Source organism: Polyergus mexicanus, unplaced genomic scaffold (genome assembly GCF_030449975.1).
Source record: "Polyergus mexicanus isolate NDT 795.1 unplaced genomic scaffold, iyPolMexi1.0 SCAF_3, whole genome shotgun sequence".
NCBI lineage: Eukaryota > Metazoa > Arthropoda > Insecta > Hymenoptera > Formicidae > Polyergus > Polyergus mexicanus.
Window position 1 is genome coordinate 9,982,879 of NW_027223323.1, and position 27,789 is coordinate 10,010,667.

The following is a 27,789-nucleotide window of genomic DNA, read 5'->3' on the forward strand; positions in this document are numbered from 1 at the left end:
CAACAGATGGCATTAGTTTCCTTGAGGAAATTGACCAATCAAATTTCTTATGCTTACGATTATGCGCTTATGCAAAAGTGTGTGCTTATGTTTGTCATATATCGTTTAACAGCTGACGGTTTAAGCTTCATTCTAAAAAAAAAATTGAGCGATTTGGTTGAGTCTTGGAGATTTTACAACAAGTTGAAGATGGAAGACCAAACTGTGCATTTTCGCGATATTTTACTGTTTTACTTCCGTAAAGGGAAGAACGCGCGTCAAGCTTGTGAAAAATTGCGTAAAATTTACGGTGACAATGCTCTACAAGAACGTCAGTGCCAAAACTGGTTCAAGAAATTCCGCGCTGGTGATTTTGATCTCAAAGATGCTCCTTGGTCAGGAAGGCCCATCGAGGTTGATGACGACAAAATAAATTAAAAAGATAAAAATGAGAAAAATATAATAAAAAAGGAAAAAGGAAAATGCATAATAAGATATCTTAAGAAAAAGCTATATAATTTAACATTAGAATTTATAAATATAAACAATGAATCAATAATTCCATCAGCAATAGTATTCTAATTAAAACAGAGTGCAAACAGTATCAGATCCATCACCCTACAATTAGTTCACTGCAACTGTGGCACCACACGATTCAATATTCTTGCAGGACAAAAATATCCCAAATACTCTACTGGGTCCATCGATTCGAGATCCTTATAAAAGTGTCCACCTGCTACTCCGTCAGAGGAATAAGCGTGAAAATGAGTTTCAGTAAGGCCACATATCTAAAAACACAGCTTATAAATACTTATGATTATATTATTACTTTTAATTTTTAAACATTTTGACATTACATCTAGATCATAAAGTGTAGAAGTATTTGGGCAACTGTGGTTACTGCTTAAAAGCGTACCAACCGCTACCAAAGGTGCATCTAAGTCACAATAATAAAGCCAGTTATCAAGATTTGTTGAGGCTGTTATCCGGGTATCCCATTGATGATGTGATATAACATGGTGCTTTGCTCTTCCACTTTTCATCACAAACGTGCCACCTAAACCTACGAGAACAAAGAGAAGGATCGTTTATTTATAGTTATATAAAAAAGATAAAAAAAAGGTAAATATTGTATTATATCTCCATGTTAATTTCTATCTTTTATATATAACAAGAAACTATATTAAAGTACTTTATTTTCAACTTGACGAGATTTTGATGTTGAAACAAATAAAAGTATAAGGGATATGTATTTTTCAAATTTGTTTTTGTTTTTGTTTTTTTTTTTAATTTTATTTAAGGATAAGAACGATCATTTAAATATATTTAATATATTTAATTTTTTAATCAAATAATCATAAAAATTGGATCAAGTACAAAAGACAAAAGAAATTAGATTATTACATTTCTATGTTAATTTCTCCTAACAAGAAGTGTCTTATACTGAATTATATTTAATATTATACTGAGTATTATACTGAAGTGTCTTACTCTAAATTTGATGAAATTTTAATGTTGTAGAACAGATAAGACGTGATACATAAATAAAGATAAAAGCTATGATATATTTGATTTTGTTTGAACAACTACTAAATTATAAAACTATAAAATAAAGGATGAAACTTATAAAATATAAGATTCAAATGTACTTTTAATATGTACACTAAAACTTTTAATCTTTTATATTTTACATATGCAAAGTGATTATTAAAATGTTGATGAAACTAGTTATTTTGTAATGAAAGCAATTATAATTAAAACAAGAATTAATTAAACTTTATTTTATAAAAACTTGTCATTTTTATTATCAATTAAAATGCAATAAGAATACATATATTCTTAAAAATATAAAGAAACAATATTTCTAGAAAAAACTCTAAAAATAGCTATAAAGCAAAAAAATGTTTTATATAGTTACTTAACTTTATACTATGCATCTAATTGTTCACATTATTTTTTGTTAAACATTTTAAATAATTTATAAGAATTTATTCTACAATTTTTTTATTGTTATTAAACACATATACATAAGCAAGCTTTGTACATAATTTAATATCTGCGCAATTACATTAAAACAATATTTATAATACTTGTAAAATTAATTTTGTTATAAAAATGATTCAAAACACATATCTAACAAAATGGTATAAACATTTTAATAAATGCTTCGATTAAAGCTCAATAAATTTTATATAAAATATATCTTTATGGCTATTCAAATAGCCAAAATTTTTTAGTTTTTTTTTTTATAATATTTGTTTTTTACGTTTTTTAAAATATTCTTATATGTACATAATCTTTTTACATTGAATAAAATAACATGGAAAGTTCTGTTTCTAAAAAAAGTCAAATTATTATATTCTGTCTTTTCATTACAAAATAATAAACTTTAGTTTCAGCAATTTGTCAATATGATCACACTATACTTGCAAAGAAGGAAGGGGAGGAGGGAGGGAAGGGGAAGTCTTGACTTTCGTTCAAAATTAGATATACTGTCTATTAGAATTTTTCTATTATAAAAAAAAAAGAAACATTTGATTATATTATTTCTCTCACCAACTACTTTTGGAGAAGTACCACTAGAATATTTCTGAGCAAGTGTAGACTGTAATGCAGTTAAAAACTGCAAACCAATGCGTTTTTTAGCCCACACTTTAAGAACTTGTCCAGGCTTTCCTTCACTAACGAAGAAATTGCCGTTTGGATAGCAATAAGGATTGAAATCAGTTACCAAATCTAATGCATATCTTCCCGTTGTTTTATCGAACAATGCAAGACGGCTTTGGTTTATTATTTCTATATTACCTTCGGCTTGACGTGAGTATGATGCATTCATAATAAGCTATACAACAATAGCATTCATGTTAAATAAATATAAAAGAATGAAACTTTAATAGCATTATAAATTATCAGTGTTATAGCATACAATTAAAACTAATGATAAATAAATAGAAATCAAGACAAAGGTAAAATAGCAATAAAACATAATGGTTAATATTCCATTTTTCATGAAAGTTTCAATAATACATACATCGCCAAATTGAAAAGCTGACTGTCGTAAACCAATACTTGCTCCGATGATCAAGCCACTATTGGAATATGTATGAACTTTTTTTATAATTCTTTTAATATTGCATTCGTGATCAAATTCCGAGAATGGAAAACACATTTCATTTATTTCCACAATTATCGCATTACCACGCAATCCTATAAATAAACATTTTATCTTAATGTAAGTCACTTTTCTATGTTTAAATTCTCAAAAACAAATTTCTAAGTAATTTTATCAAAATCCATAAAGGCAATAAAGATATAGATATAGATTGTTGCCTGACATATATTATATATATATATATATATATATATATATATATATATATATATATATATTGCTAGGTATTGTGTAAATTTTATATATTTTTTTATGTAGTTTTGAATACAAAAAGAGGGAAAAGTCTCATTATTTTTAATGTTTTTTACAAAAAATTATCAATTTGTTTTTAGTTCGTATACTGATATACTCACTTAAAGATGTAGTAAATTTTGTTTACCTGATTTAGCAAGATTGAAAGGTTCTTGAGTCAGATCAGGACAATCTACCCATTCGACTGTAGTCTCTTCAAAATGGCATTTAAGTCCATGTTGTAGAACTGAATGTGCATTAATATATATATATTAATACATGAAATATTATATGCATATGTGGGAAATATATGTAATAATAATCGTCTTTAATTACGAATATTATGCATCTACCTTTAGCAATTTCTTCCCATTTAGGTACAAACAATTCCATTTTTTTAATTGAAACTATTGGATGATCCATTATTGTACGTCTGCATAATATAAAATTGTGAATGTATACAAAGCACAAAATCGTTAAATAAGCAGATAATAAAGATGTAGTAATTCAAGTATCAGATAATTATAATTCTTTTAATATATATGGTAATAAATTTTTAATTATTTGGAAATAATAATACATATGAAATGAAATTTTAATGGGCTTAAAAAATCAATAAATTCACACGAGCTAACGTTATGTTAAATAATTTTAAATAAACATGTAAGTGTTTTTTATACAAAACTTGTTGAACAAAGTATTTGCAGCACTTATTTCATTTTTTGTTATCAAAGTGTTCAATATTAATTTTCCTAAAACTACTAATCTCCCCCATTTTGACAAAAAAAAAAGACTTCTTATATAGAGAAATACGCTCTTTTTTGTGTCATTTTTTTTTCGTATCTCCATTTTGATCTTTTAAGTTAGCATGTAGCGACTTACGAAGATTTTATTTCGAAATATTACATAGCTGTGTTGCATTCGCAAACAAATGTAAGATTATTAAGAGCTAAGAGAGCATTGTAACAACTATTTTAATAATTTACGAAAGTACATAATCAACAATGTATTGTAAAAGTATAGAAAACAAGTGTATATCTGTAAAATGTATCTAAATAATATATAATGCTATTACTTACCGATATATATATAACGTAATCTATACTTTATTACACAGATATGCAAAGCGATTGACGTATAATCGTAGCTCGGTTAAATTTTATTAAGCAGAGGAATGATTCTTCTTGGTTCCAGTGAGATACAAGTATCGATACAAAGTATTTTGGAAACAGAATTTGTCCTGTATGTCTTATCTGACATATAATAAAAACAAACGATATAAACAAATATAGGATCGTAGTAATCGTGAAGAAGGAATTGAAGACCAAAATTATTTCATAAGAATCTAAAAATTATTTGAATTCACCAGCCAAAAATACATTTTTTTTTTTAAGTGTTTATTTTTGTTAATACAAAAATACATTTAAAATGCGTTGATCTATAAGTCTGTTTATAAATTAATGATCAAACTGCGATAATAGTGAGAAGTTAAAATTAATTAATAAGCGATGATCTACTAATAATAATTTCTACTTTTATTGATATTATATCTTATCAAACATGTAGTTATAGACTAGATACTACTAGATATTAATGTAAAGTATGTTGTTTGCAAAAGACTGTTTTATCTGACATGTAATAAAAACAAGCAATATAGATAGATAAAAGCGTAAGGATCGTGAGAAGAGGATCAAAATTTTGTGATATTATACAGAATGTTTAAATTCACGAACCAAAAATACATTACTTTGTAAAAATTTGCACTTTTAATATAACAAAGATATAGTAAAAATAAATTAATCAATACACAACTTTATAGAAAATTTAGTTGTAAATTAATGATCAAACTCAGCGATAATCGTACGAAATGTAAAGTGAGAAACATTAACGGATGATTACAGTAAAAAATATTAACAGCGTGCCAATTTATTAATATTATGTTATCAAAGTAACAATTATTTCTAACAATAAGCTATCAGAGATTTTATACTATACAAATATATAGGGGAAAAAAGAGAACATTTACATAAAACATAGAATTTAAAGATTTCCGACGAGTATCTCATACTATTATCGATAAAAATCAAAGTTTAGAATTTATTTTTATATTTTCTTAAAATAAAATGTAATATATATATTATTTACATGATTACTTGATTAATTCTAAAAAGCGACAAATTTTCATATTTAATCTCGCATCGTTGTAAATTCAATGTAAAAACTGGAATTTTATCAAGCTACAGCTATAAATACACAGCCTATTTTTTGCTAGATTAAAAAAATAAAACTAAGAACAATAATAAATCATAAAAAAAGAAAATACATAAGATATATTATAAGAAAAGAGATAAATTAATATTTTATTTTTATTAAGAGTTGAATAAATAATAATAAATAATAAATAAATAAATAAATAATAATAATAAATTTCCTTCTAATGATTTCGACAAGATCGCAAAAATTTTTCTATTTGACAGCCAATCTCACGTGACATTGTATTTATATGTATTTCCTACTAGAAAACTCTCTATGTAAATTTCATACGCGATGATCTCGAAGGGCGCCAAGTTCGCAATACGAATTGCTTTCTAAATGAATCGAATTATCCAATGACATCAAATTTCAATTTTATGTTTAATGCGAGCGGCGCGTTTAATAATGACAAGTTACAAAAAACAAATCCAGATCTTAAAAAATAGCATTAGTTGCCGTAGATATATACATATACATATACGATTCTTATTTTACATTTAGAACTAAAATCGCGGTCATTTAAACTTCTTTGGATTTTTTTTTTTTTTTTTTTTTTTTTTTTGATCGTAAAAATAAATACATATCTTATCACGCGCGCGGAGAAACAAATAGCCATCGGTTAAACAATGAACACCATTGTATGCGTGTTTGTAATAACGATCGTACAACTTATTCTATATATATAATAAAAAAAAAAACAATCCTATAATAATAAATTGATGAAAATTAGAAACTATGAGAGAGAGAGAGAGAGAGAGAGAGAGAGGGAGAGAGAGAAAGAAAAGTCTATGGCATTTATATCGCCCGAGAGAAGAAACGATAACAATGTCGGGGTATTGACAGAACCAGTCGTGAATGTCGCGACCATATTAGGGACCCATTTTTTATTACGCTTCCGCGACGCGACAGCCAACGGTCACCGCGTCCCACACATTCATCCGAACGTTGTAGTCACATGATTCATCAGAAATGAATCTTTTTTTTTTTTTCAATTTAAATAATTTTATTTTAATAATTCAGATGCATACAAAATAAATGGAATGATATCGAGAGGAAAGAATCATTTTTCTAGTACGACAGAATCACACATACAATTCCTTTTCATTGAAATATTATCGGAAAGATAGGAGAACAATATGATAATGATAGTAAGTATGATGGAATTATAAATTCATAAATTGTAAATTTATTTAAATGAGAAGGAAGTTAAATATCCTAGAATATTATATTGAATACATAAGTTTGATATAAATGTAAATTTCGAGAAAAATTTATGTTAAAATTTTATTCCTGTTAGCTTTGTTTTAATTACAAATTTTCAATTATGTATGTGTATTATCATGATCATTTTTTAAGAGATACATGTCTTTAAATGATAATATAGTGTCTAGCAAACTAGGAATAACATCTGTTCCAGCAATGCTTTCAAAATGAAATAAGCCTTGGGAATAGAAACACAAAGCATCTACTCAGGAAATGCAAATAAATAAAACAAATATATCAAATGACATATATATATATATATCTGTCAAACGGCCGCAAAATAAATTGGAAGTCACGGCGATCGGAGGTCGGTAACGTTCGGCGGTTCAAACGGACCAATGGGCGCGACGTGACGTCGACGGCGGACCAATCGCGTGGCCGCGCCAGTGGCGACTCGAGCGCCCTCGGCCGTCCTCGGCGGCCGTTCGGGCGCCCCCGCGGTCATTCGGCCGTTCTCGGCGAACTCCGAACGCCGCATAAAGACGCGCGATAAAAGCGTCGTGCGAAGCGACCGGTTGTCCAGGAACTCGCTCGTCGTGTCGTCGCGTATAACGGCCAGTGTATCGTCGTCGTGAGTGCCAAGCTAGGTCTCGCCTTTCTTATTCCATTGCGAGTCGACAAGTTGACATCGTTTCGTCGTTGGTGCGAACGAGTATCGAGAACAAGGAGAATACCCTGTGATCGAAAAGCAGGTAAAAGATCGCTTCTCCCCTTCTCCTCCTCATCCTCCATCCCTTACCCAACGCAAACAAAGAGATGCGCGATTTATATGAACGACGCTCGTTGTTGGATCCATTGTTTGTTTGCGAGTTTAATCGAACGGTATGATTGTTGTTGCTCATCGATTGTTTTGTACTTGAGACGGCGAAAATCTCGGGGCGAGAAATATTGCTATTTCCGATTGCGCGTTTCAATGGCTTTTGTTGTGCTAGTGACGGATCATGGCGGAACGTTTGTAAATAAAGGAATTGAGCCTGTTTTATCTAATTGAATTATTAACTCGGTGACACACACACACATACACACATTGTGGTGATATAATGTTAAGTTATTAATTTGTGTCAATTGCTTCTTTATAGGTAGTACTGTAGAAGTTACTTTGTGTCGTATAATTCTTTTTTAGTAAATTTATATTGAACAAAGACATATACAAGGTCTTTCAAACCTGAATGCTTTTTCTCGATTAAAAATGGCAGCGTTTATTACGATTATTTAGAATTTAGAGCGGTTGAAGAATTATTATTATAAAGCTATTAGCGATAAAATAATGCTATATATAAATGATTAAAATAATTAAATATTTACATATTCTAAAAAAAAAAATTCTCTCTCTCTCTCTCTCTCTTTTTTTTTTTTTTTTTTTTTCCCAAGAAATTTGTGTCAATATTTCGTTCAATCTTAGAAAAATATCTTGTTAGAAGTTTAAGCAAAGTGAACTATAGTCGATAGATGTCACTATATAAACACCTCGATTAATTAAAGAAAATAAAAATGAAAAAAAAAATAAAAAAGAAATAAAAAAGTAAAAATTAAAAAAAAATACACTAACAATAAGATCACATTTTGTTCTACCATGTTTTATCAACACATTATTTTCAATAGAGCGAAATTTATAAACTGTTGTATTTTTATAAATTTGCAAAAAGAAACACGAGACGGTATAATAATAATCGATTGTATATAATTGTATATTTTTCTTATTTATTTAATTAATTTTATCGTAAATTTTAAAACAAAGTTTGTTTTCTATTCCAAAAATTGTCTGTAAAATCTCGATTTTAATATAAGCAATACAAGAGTTTAAGAGACTATTTTATATAATTTCGAGATTTTATTTATTTCTTATTTTTGTTCCATGATTTCCATTATTTCGTACGCAATATGATGCTAAACAATAAATTTTTTTAATAACTTTGTGAAATAGAATTTGAATTGAAGAGAACTGCTGTTGTCAATCTGTTCTATTAATCTGGCGACAAATGCGTCAATATTAAAATATTTGATGTAACATATTGTGTGTTTCATACTGAATAATAAAAATATCAATATTTGTTATTCAATATAAAACATATGACGATACGCAATAAGATATACACAAACAGATCAAATTTCCAAATAACATGAATAAAAAAAAAAATAACGCATATTCGTGCTCGTAAAGATATCGATATAATTAAAAGTCTATCACTTCCTCTCTCTTATTTTCCTTTAAATTCTGAATTGATATTTACTATATTTTGAGCTGAGAAAATTGTAACACACACAGTTGAATAGATGTGACAATATCAAAAATCAAGTTTGAAAACAATCAATGTTATAACAATACATTTAAGACTCTTAGGCTCGTTCTATTTGTACTTTTCCTCGAATATCCAGTATATCCAGTTTGCTTATACGTATGGAACGTTTTTGTTGCAGAAACATCGTTATGGCCACTACAGAGTCGTCTGTTCCCAACGAATGTGAGTAACGTTCTTAAAAATACGTAAAGTAATATTAAGAAATTGATTTACATCCGATAATAATATTTTATATATTTCATAAGAGAGAAAGAGAGAAAAAGTAGTGAAAAGTAACAAAGTAGTAAAAGTTATTTCTGCAAATCAATTTACATTATTATGGATTATTCTATAACTAAATTAATATTAAACATTATAACACAAAACGTATCATATTTATATTTTTATATAATAACACTAATATGAATGATCTGTTTCTAATCGTTTTCTCTGATATTACTTATGTCTTTTTTTCTGGAATAAGATTCTCATTTTTAATATACTATGCGAACGCGAGTTTTGCGTGTTATTTCGGCGATATCGGGACAAAGGTTCCGCAATTAGAGAGGAGGAGCATGGACAATTCGGCGCCGTGCGGTGGAAACACACCCTTAAACGCCAGAGATTGGCGAGACCGGCAGGCGGCATATACGACGCAAGAGGTCAGAGCCCCCGGACTCGTCCGGACTTGTGTCCTTGGCCTGGCGAGAGCTGCAGAGGAGATTGCTGCAGGCGGACTTGTACGGGATAGCGATGCCGCAGCCTGACCGACCTGACTGCAACGTGGTGCGATCCCTCGCCTCCGTCGCTCTCAACTTGGTATCGCGAATCGTGATGAGCAGAGCGGCAGTCTGAAAGAGAATCGACCTCCGAGTTGAGCTCCGATTTTTCTGGCACCAAAAGTTTATTTTATAAATGAAAACGAAATAGTTTATCAAAATAGTTATCGAGAATTTTAGATTAGTTATTAACAATAAGAGAATTCTGAAAGTATTTGTAGATTTGATACAGCTGTCAAAATGACAACGACAAATATAGGATATATAATGATTGCACTTTTTGGAAAAATACGTTTGTATTGCAAATTATTTATATTGAACTTATATTAAGCTGAGCAGAAGTCTGGGAAGGGAATCAGTCTTCGAGTTGAGCTCCGATTTTTCTGCCATCAAAAGTTTATTTTGTAAATTAAAACAAAATAGTTCATCAAAATAGTTATTAAAAATCTTTGATTATATATATTTGCTACTAACAATAAGAGGCTTCTGAGATTATTTTATACCAAATCTAAATAAGAAAACTGCAAAAAAGAAAGATTTGTGCACTTATTGGAAAGTTTTCACTAAAAAGAAACCAGTGAAAAAGGATAAACTCCATTTTTCCACTCACTTTTTTTGTTATCATTGTCATTTGGAGTCAATTAAACTGTAACGATCGAATCAGCTTTATTAGATCGAGATTTCTCGTCAACGGTCATCCGGAATAAATATCTTTCTCTTCTTTCGTTTTTCTAATAAGTCCACACGATTCCTCGAAAGTTATAATGCGCCATGAAAATTTTATTTCTCATTGATTTCCACAAGGAACTGACTCACCGGCATCTCTCCGGCTGCATCATAACGCGCGAGTTCCGACAAACGGTGCCTGTCTGTCTTCGATCGTCCGTTCATAAAACTGCACAAAACAATCATTACGTGCCCCATATTTCTCACTTGCCATTGTGAAATCCGTGTCAAATCAAAGACTCTTCACTAATTCTCTTGGTAGAAATAATCTTGGGATTATTGGAATTTTATTCTTACAGTTATCATTCTTAAGGATAAAAATTTTAAAATTCGAAGTTTTCGAAACTTCAAAATTTCAAAATCTCTCAGAATCTGAAAATGCACGAGTTTCAAAATTATTTAAATTATTTAATATTTATATATAATTATATTTATAAATTATATTATATAAAAAAATTAATTATATTTATAATATTGTATAATATAAAATATATTTATAAAATATTATATTTATAATATAATTAATATAATTAATTTGAATTATTTAATATTTGAGGATTTTAAAATGTATAAATTTAGTATTTTCGTTATTTGAAGATTAGAAAGAGAGAGAGAGAGAGAGAGAGAATCGAAAAAGTCCAAAAACAATTAGAATTTCTATTGCAGTGTTTTGTAAAGTTTTGTACAGATTTTTCCCAGGCGAACGTTCATTATTATCGTCGATTGTTTCGAAAATTGAAGCCGGTCTTTTCTTATAAAATGGCAGCAAATGTCGGTAAAAGGTTGTAGGATTCTGGAGGATGGTACATTTCTGGCGGGGGAAGATGGACAGATGGTATTTTACGCCTTCACATAAGCTTCCGTACACGTGCCAACCGACCGACTATACCGAGTGTTCGAAAAAACAAAAGATTTTTTGAATATTCAGATTTCCCAAATCTAAGAAAATAAAATCTAGGGAAAAATTATTGAACAGAAAAATTATCATAGAATTTTGGAAACTTAAAGTTTTAAGAATATAAAATTTCTGAAAAATATACATCCTCGGAATTTCTTGAAACTTTTCTCTCTTTATCTTAAAATCCAAGGTAGAAAAATATTGGATGATTGCATAAGTTCGTGCCCGACATAGATGGCATTAAGTTACTGCATGGCGAAGTTCTATTGTTTTCGTGTGGTAATTGTTGCTTATACCGAATAGATGACATTGTCTTATGTCAATTTAGTGTCAGACATTGTTCAGATAAGTCCATTTATGCATAAGAGAAATCATTAAAAATGGAGAACGAAAGGTGCATTTGCGGCATGTAATGCTATATGAATTTCGGAAAGGCGTGAGTGTTGGGATTGCACAAAAAAATATTCAAAGCGTTTATTTGGACCGCGCTCCTGCTCTCCGAACAGTCAAAAAGTGGTTTGGCAGATTTCGAAATGATGATTTCAACATGGAGGATCAATCTCGCTCTGGACGGCCTTCTGGCATTGATGATGACATTGTGCATGCCTTAGTGGAAAGAAACCCAAGGATTACAACTGAGGATATTGCTGAGAGGCTGAACATCGATAATTCAACCGCTTTTCGTCATTTAAAAAAGCTTGGATACATTTCCAAGCTTGATACGCGGGTGCCGCGTCTCCTGACTGAAAGGAATAAGCTGCGGGAAAACTGCAGGAGTCGCAATGGGAAATTCTGCAGCACCCGCCATATTCTCCAGATATTGCGCCTTCAGATTTTTATCTGTTCCGGTCTTTGCAGAATAGTCTAAATGGCAAGAATTTCAATTCCGAGGAAACTGTCGAAAACCACCTTACAAACTTTTTTCAAGAAAAACCAAGTTCTTTCTTCAAAAATGGAATCGACAAGCTTATAGATCGTTGGAAAACCATTGTAGAAAAGAATGGAGACTATATAATTGATTAATAAAAGTGTTATCTCTAAAATATAATCTATTGGAGTTTATATTTAAATCGGGCACGAACTTATGCAATTACCCAATATCAGCATAATACAGCGTATTCAGCGTATTCAAAGCTTGTAAAATCCAATTAAAGTGAAAACTGAAGTTCCACTCAATTCTCAAGCTTGATTATCCCTTCGTACACATTCAGTAAAAGTCCGTACTTCCATGTTTTACATATTCTTTTCTCGGTAACACCCCGTACAGTTCATAGCAACCCTCTGAGGGCTGTTCTAGCAGTAGTGACGATCGTATGTTGGAGTTGCTAGTTGGAAGGGTGGCTTGTCGCCGGGTAGGCTGTTAGTTGCACGACGCGGGAGAGAGGGAGGATCGGAGGGAGAAAAGAAGAGGGTGGTGGTCGGGATATTGAGCGACGCCGGGCGTCGCGGCGCAGTGTGCGGGTCAGTCGCCCTCCAGCCACCGCCCCAGTTACGACTTGAGCGACACTTCCGGTGTGCCTCACTCATTCTTTTCTATCTTGGCCTCGTCTTCTTCTTCATCTTTCGTCCTTCCTCCGACCTTCCTCAGCGTGTCTTGGTCTCTCGGTGTACTCAATCTATCATTCGCATCGTCCTCCGAGATCGAGCCTGCGAAACCAATCACAACACCCCCCTTTCGAACGAAACGAAACAAACGCAACATGCTGATCGGTCTCATGCGCGACTCGGTGCTCCAGTGCTTCTGTCACAGCTGCAAGGCCCCGCTGAGTATCGTAGGTGAGTCCCTGTTGTCGCGCGAGGTCCACTTTCCTTATCTACACACCTAATATCCTCTCTCCTTCCGGTTTCTCTCGTAAAAATCGGTAACTGGCTACCACAAATGCCTGATTGTCTCTAATATTCGCTCTAGAATCCTGGAAGAGACATTTTCCTCGTTTAATTCTTTATAAAATTGTGAATAATTATTTCTCAGTCTTCATAATTATTTATTCATCCATGAAAAACTATGAGAAATATATAAAAGAATACATTTTTCAATTTTAAAGTGTTTGCACGGAAAAGAATTAAAATATCAGAATTCATGACAGAAAGATATTGCTCCTTATGACAGTAGTTTGTCGTAGAACTTTACAGGATGAAGCTTTATAAAAATAGCTATTTTTACAGAAATATCCATTTTTTTTTTGTTTTGTTTAATTTATTTATTAAATCCTTACCAAAAAAATCTTAAAATAGTTTTATGATTTTGTGGATATATTATATGTCTGATATTTTATTACTGATTTATTTTATGGCATGACAATTTTTTATCCAGCAATTACTGGATAATTTACTTTTTTTTTTTTTTTCCTGGACGAGATTTGCTATTCTTAATATATCATCGTGAAATAATTCATCGGTTTTCGACCGCGATTATTCATTTATCCACTTTTAGGTGGAGCTTGCTAAACTCTTGATGAAATTATCCTGAAGTAATTTAGTATTTATCGAACCAAACTTGCTCCAGGTGCTATTTATAGAACAAGGTACCGAATTAGTTCGTTACTTCCCCAACGGCGCTTTTATTAAAGTTCTTTATAGATAGATTTCAAAGCTGGGGGGGGGGGGGAGGGATTTAATAAATCATTTATAAAGATTTATATGCGAAGCGTCTTTGTGATCGGCAGATTAAAATTTTTACATATCTTTCTCCATATAATTTTCTAAAAATGTTTAATATTTTTTTACGTTTATCATAAATTCTGACGGTAACAATAATTAAAAACCGGCAAGGAAAGTAATTGAACGTGGAAGATAACGTGGCAACTTTGTGAATGCTAGTTACCGGAAAAATCGTCGCTACCGAAAAAGCTGTCGGGAAAAACCGACAAAATATACTCCTCCATCCTGTCTCATCCTATCGTATTCCTCGGAAAAGAAATTGACAGAAGTGTCGAGGGGTGTCAGGTAAACGGGAAACAGATGCGATTCGTTTTCTATTGGCAGGAAATATTCTGAGAACCTGTTCTGATTTTGGATTTATTAACTTGCCGACACGTGTAGACTGGAAATTAAGAGGGAGGGGGGTGGGGGAGGGGAAGGATATAATCTTTATTATATATCTTATAATTATTTAGCATAAAAATATATTTATTTTTAAGCAAAATTTATAATACTTATTTCTCTTGAATTCGATCATGTATTTTTCAACTGCAGATTTATTTTTATATCTTTTTTTATTATTTATTGTATTTTATTAAATCTCTATTATTTACTCGATTATTTTTTTTCATTTTTTAACTGCGTAATTGTTATAGGCTAAAATATAATTTATATAGAAACATAAAATTTTTTTTTATACGAATTTATATTTTTGAAAAAATGATATGGCGTTTTTTTCCGTGTTCTATGAATAAAAAGGAAGACTTTTTATCGCGGTGCAAGGTGATCGATACCACGGTAGTATCGTGATATTATCCTTACCTAGGGCACCTGCAATTCGATCAATTTCACGGACCGTCCGCGAATCGATACCCACGGTCCACCATTTCTCTACGGGGTGTCGCAAAATTCCGCTGGCCAATTGACAAAAATCGCAATATATCTGATTCTTAAGCATCTGTAGATAAAATCATTTTTCTCTCTCTCTCTCTCTCTCTTCTCTGCAAAGAATATTGGCTCCAATTGTGAAAATTTAAAAAATTAATATAAATATATTAAATATATAAAACATTTATTATATTTATTACATATATATTTATTTTACATATATATAATAATTATCAATACATGTATTGATAATTAAATAACAGTTTTATTATATTTTTGGACAACAATAAATCTTTCTAATTATCTTCGATACAGTGATGTGTATGCAATTGCCAGGGTAACGACTGTTCGTTAACTAGGATGATTTTTCGAATTCTAATAATATTTAATATGGATTTTACAAAACGCCAGTATACACGTGTTTGGCTTGCCGAAACGATCAGGGTGCGGTCCAACATGGCTACGCAAAATAGTTGCATCGATTTCCCCATAATTAACTCATTGAAACACCAATCAATCTTTCACTTAGACAACCTAATCCAATTATAATTTTTTATGACCTACTTTGTTCCCAGAATAATCGTATATTAATTGAAGCCTCAAGAAAGTACATTTATTTTCTGCAATGATTTTTAATTAAACCTATTTTATTTTTATAATCAGTTTCAAAATTGCATGCAATCAATCTTTTTAAAATTGCTGAATTATTACAATGTTATGATAATTGCATAAGAGATGGTGATTCAATGAAGACAATCTCGGCTTCTTCTTCTTTTCCTCTTTAATTTCCTTCGAAGACGTTTCCGATTGTTTTGACTGAATCTAAATTTTCAAACAAAGGACAAAGGAGGAATAACGCGCCGTTTAAGAAACCCAGCGGCAAGGGCAAACCGCGGACCAAGCAGCCGAAGAAGGTGAAGTTCATCAGTGAGTACTCGGATAAATTAGCGAACATTGGGAGACCTTTAGCGAGCTTCGAATGACGTCAATAGGTGTATTGAGACGTACCTACCTACATTCGTTCGATCCAATCAAACTGACTTCTTTAAAATTTTAGCGACAATACACGAGACAGTCTGCTAAAGCAATAGTTGCTAAAAATGTCAGTTTCAGATTCATAAAAGAGAAGGTTTCTAATATATACAATAAAACATTTTGACCTTTCAAACAATTTTATTTATAACAGCTTAACTCCCCCCCTCTCTCTCTCTCTCTCACACATCCTATGTAATTTATATAATTACATGGTTCAATTGTATAACTAGAATTAAAAACCATTTTATATTGTGTTATTTTTTTTAATCGTGTAATTATATTAAATAATTATTTATGAGAAGTATTGTAAGTATTAGAAACTTATTATTATCATTCTTTTTTCATGCGAATTTTGCGCTTAAACAACTCTATTTATATAATTATTATTTGTACTATGTAATTTTATTAGAAAATTCAATAGGAAAACTTCTGCGTCTAAGGACTAACAATAAAAGAGGAGAGCACCTTCACTGTTAAAGATCGGTGCAATGCCCTCGGCAAGAATGGTCGTGCCAATGTGTCGCCGCTGAATTATACATTGCAAGCGGGAAATATTTTCAACCTGATATTGTATTACGTGGAAATACAGCGAAGTATTGACAATTTTTTACAGCAATATCCCGTTTACGTTACGTCTCATTTCGTCAACTGAAACGAGAGTAAGAAAAAAGAAAGATGTAACAAAACGCGAAAGTTTCGATATCTTCATTAATTATTCTTCGATTATTTATCTCTTAATTATATGTGTGAAGAAATTAATTAAAGATCTGAGAAATCGATGATCAAAATAATTTAAACTTAATCGATATCCGAGACAAAGAGAGAAAAAAAAAGAAAGTAGAAAATAGTATTGTAAATTGCAATTTACTCTCCGGAATTAAATAATTGCTAGAATATATCCGAAAATTGCCATGGCAGTGAAATTGTGTACGATACAGTTTGATATACGATAATTACGGTATGGTTGGCAATGGCGGGTAGAAGAAGAGGAGGGAGGAAGAGGAGAGAGGTGCGTGTGGCGGTAGACGGTAGACGTCGCGGCGCCTACGTCCGATTGTTCTCCGATCGATCCCTCTTTGTTGCTCTTGAGTCGTGAGTCATACTTCCGTAACTAGCCGGCGCCGGAAGTCTCTTGGAATCGCGAATTATGCCCGCGGGGATTGCTATTCCGAGATGGGACACCGAGAGAGATGATATGCGATAGAGATTGGAATTACTATCGAGATTAAAAAGTGATTTTAGAAACATAATTTATTTAATTATTCTGCTGTGCCTAAAAATATGTAGTGCTAGACATGATTTTTCATGTGTATCAATTAGCAATTTATTAATATATAGATCTTGCACCGATTATATTATTGCACTGATAATCCAAACACTCGTTCACGGTTGTATCGATGAAAATTTGCAGCGACCGAGATCCGATGCCAGGAGAAGACCAAGGGCGGACTGTGCTACGAGGTGATCCTGGCGGAACCAACGGTACCTAAGAGAGCGCCATCGCCGCCGCAGACGAGTCCGACGCAGCAAATCGCGATCGAGGATAAGCTGAAGGCCGCTGAGGAGCGAAGACTGTCCATCGAGGCACATAAACTCGCCGCCCTCGCTGCCAAGCTCAGCAAGATCGAGGAGGCATCTCGCAAGAAGGATGAGCTTAGCACGGCTTTCATGGCCGCGACTCGCGAGTCCTTGGATGCTAAAATGAACAACACAGAGGAGAAGCGAGAGGCTCACATCGCCGATTTAAAGAACAAGCTAAAGGAGCATGTGAGTAAGAAAGATTGGAGATATACAGTTAGCAATGAATAATTTCGATAAACATTTAATTAATATGTTTTATGTGTTTATATATATATTGACTATCTTGATTATGAATAGTTTATTAAGTTCTAGTCATACATCTATAAGCAGTTAAATGATTATTCGACAAACATTTGTCTATTAATTGTTTAGTAATATTGATTTGTCTTGTTCTAAGCAATTGTTGTAACACGTAATTTTATATTGTAGTTGGAGAGTGTTGAAAAGACTCGCTTGAGTCTCGAGCAACAAACCGAGGAAGTGCGATGCGCCGTTGAAGAGAAGCTGAAGACTGCTGCGGCTCAGCGTGATGAGAATATCAAGAGAATGCTGGATCGTCTCAAGGAACATGTTAGTATCTTTTTATATTTATCTCAATGTCTATAATTTATCAGATAGTCTTAATTAAATTAAACGTTATCATATAGTTATAAAATATGTGATTTATCATAGTAAAAAATTTTTAAGATTACGAAGAAAAATTATAAAACGTTCTCATTTTATCATATTTTCTTTCTTTTTTATCGAGCTGCGCTATTTTGTTTTGCATATTTTAACAAGCAAACTGTATAGGTAGATAATAAAGTCAGCAAGAATAGACATAAGTTATTGATTCGCGGTTTGCTTGCAGGAGGAGCAAGTAACTCGTGTACGCCAAGGAATGTCGGAGCGCGTACAGCAGTTGGAGTCTCAAATTCAGGGCAAGTTGGAGCAGGCACGTGAACGTCGCGAGACTATCGAGCGCGAGCAGAAGGAGAAATTGCGCAATCATGTAAGTTTCTGATCAAATATGGCTCTTGTAGTTGATGTGGTAGTTTTGAACAGTACGTCGATCTCTAATATTAAGTTATTGCGAAACTTTGTCGGTTTTGGATAAATAAAAGATATACGAATTTTTTATGTACAGATTTTATTGCAAAGCTTTGCATACGTGGATTTTTATTTCGTCAGTTATTATGAAAGCTATGAAAAATTTGAAGAAAGTTTGGGAATCCAAACGATCAAATCTTTAAAAAGTAAAAATTTCATATTTTTGTCAATTTAATATAAAAAATTTCAACAAAATTTTAAGATTCAGAAATTTTAGTATCAATAGAGTTAAAAATAAAATAATTTATTATAAGGCTAGAAAAAAAAGGAACATCTCTATGTAAAAAATGCTTCAAATTGTTAAATTTTATTAAGTACAACAAAAATTTTCAGGAAGAAAAAATAATTCCGAAAGACAGAGATTCGTACGTAACTTAATCAAAGCATTTATATTCGTGAGCTTTTGAGAGAGAGACAAAGATGGAAAGAAAAAATATCAAACAAACAGGATAACCTTGGGTTGCCGAGGTTTTTCTATGAAAAAAAGCACTGATCGAATGTGGGCATTTGTGCAATGATGGTTTAGAACACGGTGAAGATAGCTCAAGTACGTCAGATGGCAGCGCAAGAACTCCTGGTGAAAAAGTTCGAGTTTGACAAGAGGGTGTCGACTGCGGAGCTGAATCGGCAGCGAGAGATCCAGCGCCGCGTGCAAGCGATTCGCCGTCATCATGTAATTCTGTCCCCCCATTCTTAATCACAATCGGGATCCTTTGCAAACGTGACAATTTGTCGTCTTGATAAATCGAATTCCATGCAATGTAATGTTTTTGATTAATAAGACGGGATCATATATTTCATATCAATTTTCTTATTTAATACTCAACTTATTTAATTCTTAAACAACGATCACATTGTATATAAGATAATAGCATTAAAAAAAGTTACATATTTAAAAAAGTTAAAATTCTCATTATAATAAATTTTTAATCATGATTATTATGTTATAGAAAATATCAACCGAAATTTGCTGAGGAATAATACATTTTGCTTACTTTGTTCAAAAATTGAAATTAAAATTAAATGTTGGTTTATATCTCGAGGATAAAAGACGGACATATTTATTCTATAGATATTATATCAGATTATTATATTTATAGTTACTTTAACATGATACTTTTTCAATAAATATTAATGAACGAAAAAATGCGATTATATTGTTATATTTAGTTATTATGATATATCGCATTTATGTTATATATGTCGTATATTACATACATTTTAATATATTTTATATTTAAATTCATATGATAAAAGATTCTAAAATCGCGGTTAATATACAACAAATTGTAATGTTTGCAAGTCTTAGGAATTATATATCAATTATTTCCTTTGTCTCGGTTTCCATCTCCCATCCATCATCGCAAATAGCTTGTTATGTTTTTTTTAGGACCATGAAGACGTCGATAGTTGAGTTTGTATAAAGAATGCCATTGCCACGCTTTTGCCAAATTATGTTTTGCAATTTTTGTTTTATAATTATATTTTCCCAGCATGGCCCTTCTTATTTGTAACTCATATGTGATTGTTTTACATACAGGATGCGCTAGAGAAGACATAAAGCCGAGCTTTGTCTAACGCATCCTGTTTAAATTTAGCCGTCCGTCACATCAGCTTGCAGATAGAGAGCATGGCGTACTTTTCAACCTTCGTCATCTATAGAATTGCACTGGAGAATATCGCTGTAATCTTCTCGTTTTTTTTTCTCTCTCTGTTCTCACAGGAAAGGCGTGCTGAGATTGTGAGACAGAATAAGGCGGCAAACCGCCAGGATAATAATGCCGTAAACTCACCGCAACCGATTCTACCGGTGGAGAATGAGACCGCCAGCTCTGGCTAAGTATCCAATATTCTCTTCAAGGCCGCTCGAACGCCCCCGCAAGACTCCGTTTCGCTTTGTGTCATTATTTTCTGACTCGAAGTAAAACGGGAGGTCGATCACGCGTTTCGAACATGTCTGTATTTCGAGCTAGAGGGATAGGGAAACATATCGTTTCCCCCTGCAGTTTCTCAATAGTCGCGCGGATAATACTGTCTTTATCAATTTTTATTCGCATATATTATCGAAAAAGAAATGTGAACAAACTTAATGTTTTGTAATACATATTAACAAAGACGAAAGCTAAACATCATCTCATGTGGAGGTGTCAAATTTGGCTTTTAAGTCATCATCAATTTAAGTCTTTCAAATATACTTTAAAATTTAATTTTATCTTGGCAGTTTTAAATAAATTATTCTTTATTTAAAAAATGGCCATATTTTTCGGAATGAATCTTCAGGTTGCTGTGAAAGTTCGAATTTTGCATCGAGGTTTATATTATCGAAGAAAGTAAGAAATCTTTCTAGATTCTAAAAATTTTCGATATTTATTTTAATAATAATATATTCTTGTAATTTTTTACATTATTAAATAATGATAAAAAATGATAGAATAATGTTTTAAAATTTGTACTCTAAATTTTAAAATATCTCAATCTTATAAAGATTCTATTAACTCTTATATTTTGGAATCTGGATTACATTTTCAGATCGTTTTGTGTATATCCTATATATCTTAATATGTAAAACTTTGTTAAAAGCAAAACTTTTTCGAAACCAAACTTTCGCAACATCCCAAAAATCGCTTCCCTCATATTTCTTCTTTAAAAGTAAAAAAAAACTGTGTGCTTTTTTTTCTTTTTCTCTCTCTTTCTCTGTCTCTCTATGTGAAACGTTGCCGAAGTAGGGATAACGAACGATGAAGGCAGTATTCTCTTTTACATATTTTTTTTTATTTACATTTATCATCATCTCGATATCTCAACATCTCGAATGCAAAAAGAAGTCTCGATGAAAGCTAACGATCGATTAACCGTGATTACCGAATGGTCGTTTTGAATCGCAACACAATGGATTGTTTCTAACAAAAGAGAGAGAAAAGGAGATTTGATTTGATGAAAATTAATAGATTATTACAGATAATTATCGCTATAACTTAGATCCTAAGTGGTGCAACTGCTACTCTGTGCTCGTGCGCACACACAAGAGAATGTATGTGTGCATACGTGCGATGTGTGCCGATATGTTAAGCACACTCATGATTATATATAAATATAATATACATATAATTATGTAATGATATATGAATAATAATAATAATAGTGCTTTATACTAGGCTTGAGAAACCATTTTGTACTCATTGTAATATTACTGCGCTAACTGAAACAAAATAATTCACATGAGACATATAGTCTAACGGAATATGATAATGTGACGCTTCTGTGATGACTTCTTAATTATTTGTCGAAATGTGCAGCGTTTTTAAGTGCGGGCGAGAGAGCGATAGACAAATAGAAAGAGTGAATGAGAGAATGTATGCTCGTGTGGAAAATACAAAATGAGATTTTTTTTTTTTTTTTTTTTTTTTTTTTTTTTTGTGAAGTTAGCAAGGTTGTGACAAACAAGAACGTTTATTTGCATTTAAAATTGGAAGTATATATGGCAATGTACTGTTGACGATTGGACTTACATAATTTTAATTCACGAAGTAGCGCCTAATCGTTTATACGCTTGCGTAAAAAAATAAAGCGAATTCTAAAAAAGCAAGAAAAAGATACGATACAGTATTTTCTGATATCGATAGGTGAGCTTAAGGTTTAAACAATTTTTAGATAATCCAGGAGTATTTGAAAATTAATAGGAATGAAACAATTCAATTTAGCGTACAAGAACAATTGCTCTTGTACAAGGAGCGCAGCATTAATAGCAGCCAGAGAAGAAAAAACGTAATAAGAAACATAAGCTTTGGAGAATGCGAAGATCGGAAAGGTTGTAAAGAATCGAAATTTTCTCTAAAAATCTATAGTAATCTCTGGATGTTTTTAAGAGAAAAAAGAGAATAGAGAGAATATAAAGAAGAAACTTAGAGAACTTGAGCCTTGGCCAGCTGCATCTCCAAAAGTTGGAATTCATAATAATTGTATTCGTGATATTTTCATTATCAGCTTGCATTTTATAATTAAGATTTAGTAGTTCCCAAGCGCTTGTGCAATATCTTTTTCAGGACAGTCATTTTTCGTATGTTAAATATAACGTTATCAGACATGATAGAGGATATATTTCCATCATTCTTTGATCTTTTTCTAAGATAATCTAATAAATTCAAGTTTTTACAAATTGTGTTAGGAATTTGGGAATTGAAGATTTTTGGAGCTCAAGATTCTGAGATGAAAAATTAATTATTACATTTTAAAATTAATTGAATTAATTAAATATTTTTTTATATGTATATTATATTTTCTACGTTATACTTTCATTATATTATAGTTTTTAATGCACGTGCGAATTGCAAATCTTGTTATTTTTTTGCAGAAGCATGAAAGATCTTGTTATCTTACATTTTGAACTTGGGAACATTTGATCGTTTGCATTGTCAGCGCGTACTTAGTTCTAAAATTTCCTCGTGTATTTATTTTGAAATTTTACATAAATTCCTAAATCTCTAATGCTCAAAAAAATTCAAATAGAGATTTGTAATCCCTAGAGAAAATGACTTGCAAAAATTTCTCGAAACATTTTTTAATTTAAAAATCATATTCTACCATATTTTACTTTCGGCTGAAAAATGAAATAAGAAAAAAAGTCATTTTTATCGAATAAACAAATTCCTTCACCTTTCATTTTCTTTCAGTAAATTTGCATTAATATTAGAATATCTAGTAAAACTATGTGTAATCCTTGAATGACTACTTGTTCTACGCTATGATATGAATGAACTTCGCTATAGCGTAATTTATACAGTTAATATGATATTTAAATAATTTACATTACACACATATAATTCGTCTAACATTTCATTAGGTTTAACTCCGAGACTACGCAAGGAATCTTCACAAAACGCCTAATTGCACGAATATTAATTAAGCGTAGAAGAATTGACGAGCGAAAGAGTTGTGAGGTGCGAGAAATTTTCGGAGAGTTTTCAAGAAAATTGAAGATGAGATCTTTGTCTTGCTGTGTCGCAACAAGTGATGGGTAACATCTATTTTTGCATCATTGTTATAATATTTTGGAAATTGTATTGCGTAATGGGATTATAGGCGCTACGTAACGTATGTACATCACTGTCTTTCTCGCAATTTGAATTACTGACATATACCGGGTGATTCTTTGAAGCAGGTAACGATGCTAGGAATTCATTCCCAATCGATGTTCTATTAGGGATGGAACGTCGCATCTTTTTGCAAGAACACCCTGTATAAATATGTATAAATATGTTTCTGCGCGACGACGCATACAATGGACCAATAGTCGCTATTCCGGAAATGAATTTAAATAAAGAGAAGCCCTAAACTTCTTTTATATAAAAAGAAAATAAATCGGAAGATTAAGTATTCGATTAAACTTTTTTTAAATCTCGATTATATATTGTGGTATAGATTTTTCTTGCAGATATAAATTAAGATATAAGAATGCGTAATTTATCAATTGTCAATATTTTATATAGAAATTATATATATCGTGAAAAATATTATATACTCTTACATATATCATATCGTTACAAATTAATATTTTTCGGAGCAATGACTTTCGGTCCATTTTTGGTATAGCGTGCGCGTTTCTGTGGGCTTTGATATTGTCTCTCATGATAAGGAACGCGCGAAAAAAAAGTTAATTAAACGAGATATATAAATATATATAATATAAATATAAATGCAAGCGGAGATAAGATATATAATGATGTCGCGATATATTAATCGCGTCTTGCATTGGCTGCCTTCGATATACTTCTTTCAGTTTTTGTTGAGGTAATGTGTGTCAAACGAGAACCTGATTGTGTGTGAAGTAAAAGGCCATACCTACACGCACCAGGAACGTCTTTGTTATTCTATATATCATTTTCTCTGAAATAATACATTTTCCTCTTCCTCAGAAATTTACTAATTACAATATTCCCATCCTAACGATTGCAACTATAATAATAGATGCATCAGTATATTTATTTGAATTATATATTTTAATTTAATTTAAAAAATTCAATTAATTTAAAATTAATATTTTAATTCAAAATATAAATTTTTAATTATATATATATATATTTTTTTTATTATTTTAAATATACATATTATATATTTTGTATTAATATTACTATAATTAAATATATATATATATATATAATTTTTTTTAAATTATATTTTAATTTTTGAAATAATATTCTTATAGTAGTCACAAACATATATAAATTTTTCATCGATTAGAATATTACAATTATTCTTTTTTTTCCGAAAACTATATTAAACTTGTATTAAAATTATTGCTTAATTTTCTACGAATTTTTCCAAATAACAACCTCGACGATGACAATAAAAGAATCAATCGTCAAAAAAAACGAGGTAGTTATTCGAATATCGAATGTTTAATATTTATCCTTTTTAAGAATGCATTCTAATATCGCTATCCATTTCAAAAGATCTTTTTTTCTAACTAATTGAAGGAATATAAAGAGAATAAATTTTTAATTGATCGAATAATTGTCTTTTTTTTATTGTTTTTTTTTTTTCATACGAAATTTGATGCCGCAATAAAGAGTAATGGTCGAAGCATCGAGGGGAAATGACTTGTATCTCGGTAACATTATTGCTTTTAGATGAGGGCGCATCGCTCGACGGCCCTGGGCGAGAATTACGCTCCTGGACGCGCGATTGGCCGTGCGAGTCACGTGACGTCGGCGCGCGCAGCGACAATGGCATATGGCCGGCAGCCAAAGGCCGAGCGGTAGAGGAATCACTGCGAGCGACCTCGGAGAGTTTAGTCCGACAGTCGAACAGCGGTAAGCAAATATGGCTGCCGCGCGAACAGATAACAGTGCGTAGCTGACGCGCTGCCGGCGAAAGAAAGATTACGTGCGGGCGCGTGTACGATGTTGCTGAAGGACCGGGCCGCAACGGCGAAGAAGTACCGCAGGCATCATGGGAAAAACGGTGCCAGATCCGCGGCCGGTAAGTGCAATCTCGCAATCGCTTGTATGTCGCTTGTATGTTTGTACATACGAGAGAGAGAGGGAGAGAGAGAGAGAGAGATATTGTCGCGCATTGTCCCCTTCGGCTCCCCCCCCCCCCTTGTCATTCCTTGCCCCCTCCCGCAGCCTCATCGAGCGATATCGACCACGTATATAAGCATACCAGCCGAAGCCGCGTGATAAATCAGGAATCTGTCGCGAGCCGCGAGATTCAAACTTGGAAGAGCGATGTATGTGATCCTTGAACATGGCAACTCCCTAAGAAGCGGCTGAAACGTTCGTTAATTGCGCTTGTTGTATCGTTATTAACGAAAATATATGTGAGGGATAACGGGACGTCGTGTCGCAACAAGGGTTTTTTTTTTTTTTTTTGGCGTTTGACACTCGACGTCCGTCCCTTTGACAGGGGCCACCCTGTCGAATCTGTCATCGTACTTGGTAATTTTTGTGTCACTACATTACATATACACGTAGCGGCGATTTCCAATCGATCTTTCTCGGATTTGTTCTTTTTGCCGATCATGTTGGTCTGGCGGCAATGATACATTGTTGTAAAGCCCGTACTCAGACTACGCATTGAAAATTGATGATTAAAGATTGGAATTTGACTAATCAGAACGAAAGGAACTAAAATTTCTATAATCTAATTGGTCGAATTTCAATCTTGAATCTTGAATCTCAATCTTCAATGCATAGCCTGATACGAGCTTAAGTGATACGAGTGTCTTATTTCCTGGAAAAACATGGAAAATCTGAAGTTCTCAGGGATTTCTTTCGTCTCTGGAAAAACCAGGGAATTTTCATAGAATTTTAGTGGAATTTTTTTTTTTTAATTCTCTTTGATTATTTTATTCCTATACCATAAGCAGTCGACAAGTCAAGTATGTGTGAATTATTGTATTACATTAATATTATATATTAATATTATAAATATAATATATTAATATTATAAATATAAATATTATATTAATATTAATATAATAATATTATAAATATAAATATTATATTAATATTAATATATTAATATTATAAATATATATCTATTTCTCTTTGTTTATACATATATATATATATTTAACATTGAATATGCAATACATATTCTTTATTGTAATTTTTAGTCATTAGAATTTAGTATAAGAAAATGCATATAATAAAGAAACTTATTTTAGGAAGTTACATAAAAAAAAAATCTTCAAAATATTCATCTTCATCTGGAATTTTGAAGAAAAAATATCTGGAAGATCAGAGAGATTTCAGGGAATCCTTTTACAAGATTTGACATCCTATGTAAAGTTTGGCTTAAATTTAACATATGTCACATGTCCCAAACGATCCACACAAATTTTTGTGTTAATTTAACATAACACGGATATGTTAAATGATGATACTAGTACTATGTTTAATATTTCATCACAAAATGAATGCAAATTTCATAGCAATTTATATAAAATAAATTCTGTATAAAATAAACATATTTATAATGATAAAATTAATTTAGAAAGAACGTTGACAGTCTGTAGTCACACTCTCGCTCCTATTCATAAAATAAAATCAACATTCTTTTCTGCAAATTTTAATAGATAAGTCCTGTCATTAATTATGAGGAAAATATCTATTGTTAAAAAATTAAAATTAAAAATATGTGCACATTATGTTATTTTTACACTTTTTTTTTTTAGTTGTTTTAATAATTTAACATTTAAGTTCAATTAACACAACAGAAATATGTTAAATTAATATTTGAATGTGTTAAATATTTAATGTAAAAGTTTTAATCGGCATATTTTTTAACAGGAAAACAAACAAATTTTTCAACAGTGTACGATATAATACGATCACGTTTTATTATTCCGGAGCATGATTAAGGGGAATGCGTCGATAGAGTGCAATGTACATTAATGACGTATACAGTTTTATTATTGATTGAAATTATATTCCAAATATCTATTATCACATCGTTCGTAAGTCAATTTCATAT

At 31.5% G+C, this 27,789-nt stretch overlaps 3 protein-coding genes and 1 long non-coding RNA gene across 9 annotated transcripts in view; 2 read left to right on the top strand and 2 right to left on the bottom strand.

Annotated features, from left to right (window-relative positions):
- The first annotated feature begins 98 nt into the window (after positions 1 to 98).
- Stai (stathmin) lies at positions 99 to 24,660 on the top strand. 4 transcript variants are annotated; one of them, XM_070293070.1, is made up of 8 exons: positions 99 to 753; positions 843 to 1,101; positions 9,317 to 9,360; positions 17,555 to 17,910; positions 18,154 to 18,294; positions 18,575 to 18,715; positions 19,340 to 19,486; positions 20,537 to 24,660. In XM_070293070.1, the coding sequence occupies exons 3-8, from the start codon at positions 9,327 to 9,329 to the stop codon at positions 20,651 to 20,653; spliced, it is 936 nt and encodes a 311-aa protein (XP_070149171.1). In that variant the 5' UTR covers positions 99 to 753; positions 843 to 1,101; positions 9,317 to 9,326; the 3' UTR covers positions 20,654 to 24,660. The 4 variants fall into 4 exon arrangements, with proteins under 4 accessions (XP_070149171.1, XP_070149170.1, XP_070149169.1 ...); XM_070293069.1 differs by lacking the exons at positions 99 to 753; positions 843 to 1,101 and adding an exon at positions 7,059 to 7,590; XM_070293068.1 differs by lacking the exons at positions 99 to 753; positions 843 to 1,101; positions 9,317 to 9,360 and adding exons at positions 12,857 to 13,356; positions 15,949 to 16,035.
- On the bottom strand, positions 609 to 3,805 carry LOC138944937 (ester hydrolase C11orf54 homolog). Its single transcript, XM_070316010.1, has 6 exons — positions 3,736 to 3,805; positions 3,531 to 3,629; positions 3,011 to 3,186; positions 2,536 to 2,821; positions 837 to 1,042; positions 609 to 767 (listed from the first exon to the last, which is right to left on the bottom strand). Exons 1-6 carry the CDS (start codon positions 3,803 to 3,805, stop codon positions 609 to 611), a joined length of 996 nt encoding a protein of 331 aa, XP_070172111.1.
- Positions 9,598 to 12,852, bottom strand: LOC138931870 (uncharacterized). The gene is made up of 3 exons (XR_011446689.1): positions 12,805 to 12,852; positions 10,567 to 11,054; positions 9,598 to 10,028 (listed from the first exon to the last, which is right to left on the bottom strand). It is a non-coding gene; the product is annotated as an uncharacterized lncRNA (long non-coding RNA).
- An 897-nt stretch (positions 24,661 to 25,557) lies between the features above and the next one.
- Nfat (NFAT nuclear factor) overlaps positions 25,558 to 27,789 on the top strand; it is a 31,944-nt gene continuing 29,712 nt past the window's right edge. For all 3 annotated transcript variants that reach the window (XM_070293075.1, XM_070293078.1, XM_070293079.1), the window contains exon 1: positions 25,558 to 25,791. In XM_070293075.1, the coding sequence (XP_070149176.1) occupies positions 25,713 to 25,791 (79 nt within the window). In that variant the 5' untranslated portion in view covers positions 25,558 to 25,712. The remainder of the gene's footprint in view (positions 25,792 to 27,789) is intronic.